At 64.7% G+C, this 2,141-nt stretch overlaps 1 protein-coding gene across 1 annotated transcript in view; it reads right to left on the minus strand.

Moving 5' to 3' along the window:
- Nucleotides 1-2,016, minus strand: part of ELFN1 (extracellular leucine-rich repeat and fibronectin type III domain containing 1) — a 4,904-nt gene extending 2,888 nt beyond the window's left edge. Inside the window, exon 1 of the mRNA XM_010840631.1 lies at nucleotides 1,909-2,016. Coding sequence (XP_010838933.1) covers nucleotides 1,909-2,016 — 108 coding nt within the window. The remainder of the gene's footprint in view (nucleotides 1-1,908) is intronic.
- Between the last annotated feature and the right edge of the window lie 125 nt (nucleotides 2,017-2,141).

Below are 2,141 nucleotides of genomic sequence, written 5' to 3' on the forward strand. Positions count from 1 at the left end.
AGCCGATCCTGCGGGAGACGAAAGGGGAGATGGGTCAGCAGGCCTCCCCATGGGCACAGGTCCGGTGCAGGCCTGCACCCAGCCCGTGGGATGTGGAGGCACATCCGGGGTGTCACTGATGAGGAAGGGGAGCTGGCAGGCTCAGCGGGCAGTTCTCTGACCGGAGGCAGGCGTCCACCGCCGCCTTGACTCATGGGAATCCAGCGCCGAGCCAGATAGGTGGGCACGCCAGGGTCAAGGCTGCCGTCACTCAGCCAGGGGTGATGGGGTGACAGGTGCCCCGCTATGCACCTTAGGTGGGGCAGCTCTGAGCCCCACCCCGGGGCCTGAGCTGGGGCGGAGGGAAGCCCTCCTGAGCTCCTCTCAAGGGAGGTGAGGACGCTGCCCTCCGGGTCTGCTTCCTCCAACGAGCTGTGGACCCTGAGGCTGTCACCACCGAGTTGGGTCCCGGCAGTAAGGACTGGGAGGATGGTGCCCCCCGGCTCAGCTGAGGACACTGCTGTGGCCCCGACTCCTCCCCCCGACCCACCCAGCCCTGGGTCTTGGCTGTGAACGAGCACCTTGCTGTCTGCTCCCCCCAAACCCTGAGCTTCTCTAGAGCAGGGACCCCCAATCACACACTCAACCCCCGCCCCACGGAGCCCGCGTGTGCGCGGAGATGTCGCCAGATGGCCGCTGGGTGGGTCCTGCTCCCCAGGACCCCACGGCCGTCTGCGGGACTCTCCCCTCTGCCCCTCGTATTTCTCCCGCAGGACGGAAGGATGGGGGTGTGTTTGCTTGTTACTGTTTGGATTTACAGCGGCCTCTGTAACCGCTCTGTGGCCTGGCAGGCAGCCAGCTGACTGTATTTCACGGATATTGACGTTTGCAACTAGTCTGCACTGAGGCGGTTTAAATTAGGAGAAAAAAATAATGATGTGCAATGGATTTCTCTCTCTTCAGAAACTTCATCAAGAACAGTTCTGACCTCGCTCCTGAGGAAGAGCCTTTCTGATTTAAAGCAAGGGGAAGGGTCAGCAGGGGTGGGTGGGAGAAGGTCCTGGCTTGGCCCAGTGCTGCCGTGCGACCGCCAGGAAAGCTCGGGCCCTCTCTGGGCCGGACCAGAAGCGGAGAGGGTAGGCCTGGGGCTCGCTCGGACCCCTCCCCTTGGGGAGCACCCCGGGGGTCCCCATGTGGTCGTCTCCTGACATGAAATCTACACCCCCTGGGGCATCCTGGGGCGATCGCCGCCACCCGGCACCCCCCACACACACACACCTGCCCCATCGTCCTGGTGCTGAGACTGGGGTCGCTCTACTGCCCACAGTGGGCAGGCAGCTGGGCCTGTGCCCCGGGCTGCAAGCCATTGGGCAGCAGGTGGATGGGAGCACCAGGCGTGTGCGGAGCCCAGCTAGGAGGCGCAGCCTGGTCATAATCACTTTTAATCTCTTGCTCAAAATAACCCAAAGTCAAGTTAAGGAGGATTACAGGCCTAAAGAACCCTTATCTCAGCGCGTGGGGTGATGGGCTGCCCAGCCTTTGCCGCCCCCACACCTGGCACACCTAGGTGTGCGGTGGCTGTGTGTGTGCACGCACACACACGCTGGGACCTGTGTGTGCATGGGCCTGTGTACCTGGGCCTGTGTACCTGGAGGTGGATGCAGCCTCGCCCCAGCACCCAAGGGCGTGCCGGCAGCTGGTATCCAGCCAGGCAGGGCACCCCGCCTCCCACCTGGGTGTGAATCTAGGGACTGTGCTCGTTTGGCGCCTGGAGGTGCTTCTAGGGATCAGCCTCGCCCCGCGGGCATCCCCTCCCTGAGGCCTGTGAGACAAGGAGGCGTGGCTGGGTCCTGCCCACCGACTGGTCCGGCCCAACGGGCTCCACTGGGTCAGCCCGCCCTCAGCCCGTGAGCTCCCCTGCCCCCAGAGCCTGGGCTGAGCAGGAGCCAGGCTGGGGAGATGACACCTCGATGACAGTGTGGGTGTCACAGAGGTCCCCCCGCAGTGTGCAAGAGCTGCCTCTGCCCCCATGACCATGGCCTCCGAGGGCCCCCGAGGGCTGCACGCCTCACCTCGGGGCAGCGGGGGGTGGGTGGAGGTGACGGGGGAGAGGGCTGCGGTCAAGGTCGCCCATGAGAGGCCGGACAGCAGGTGCCTCATCC

This window comes from Bison bison, unplaced genomic scaffold (assembly GCF_000754665.1).
Source record: "Bison bison bison isolate TAMUID 2011002044 unplaced genomic scaffold, Bison_UMD1.0 scf7180017846740, whole genome shotgun sequence".
NCBI lineage: Eukaryota > Metazoa > Chordata > Mammalia > Artiodactyla > Bovidae > Bison > Bison bison.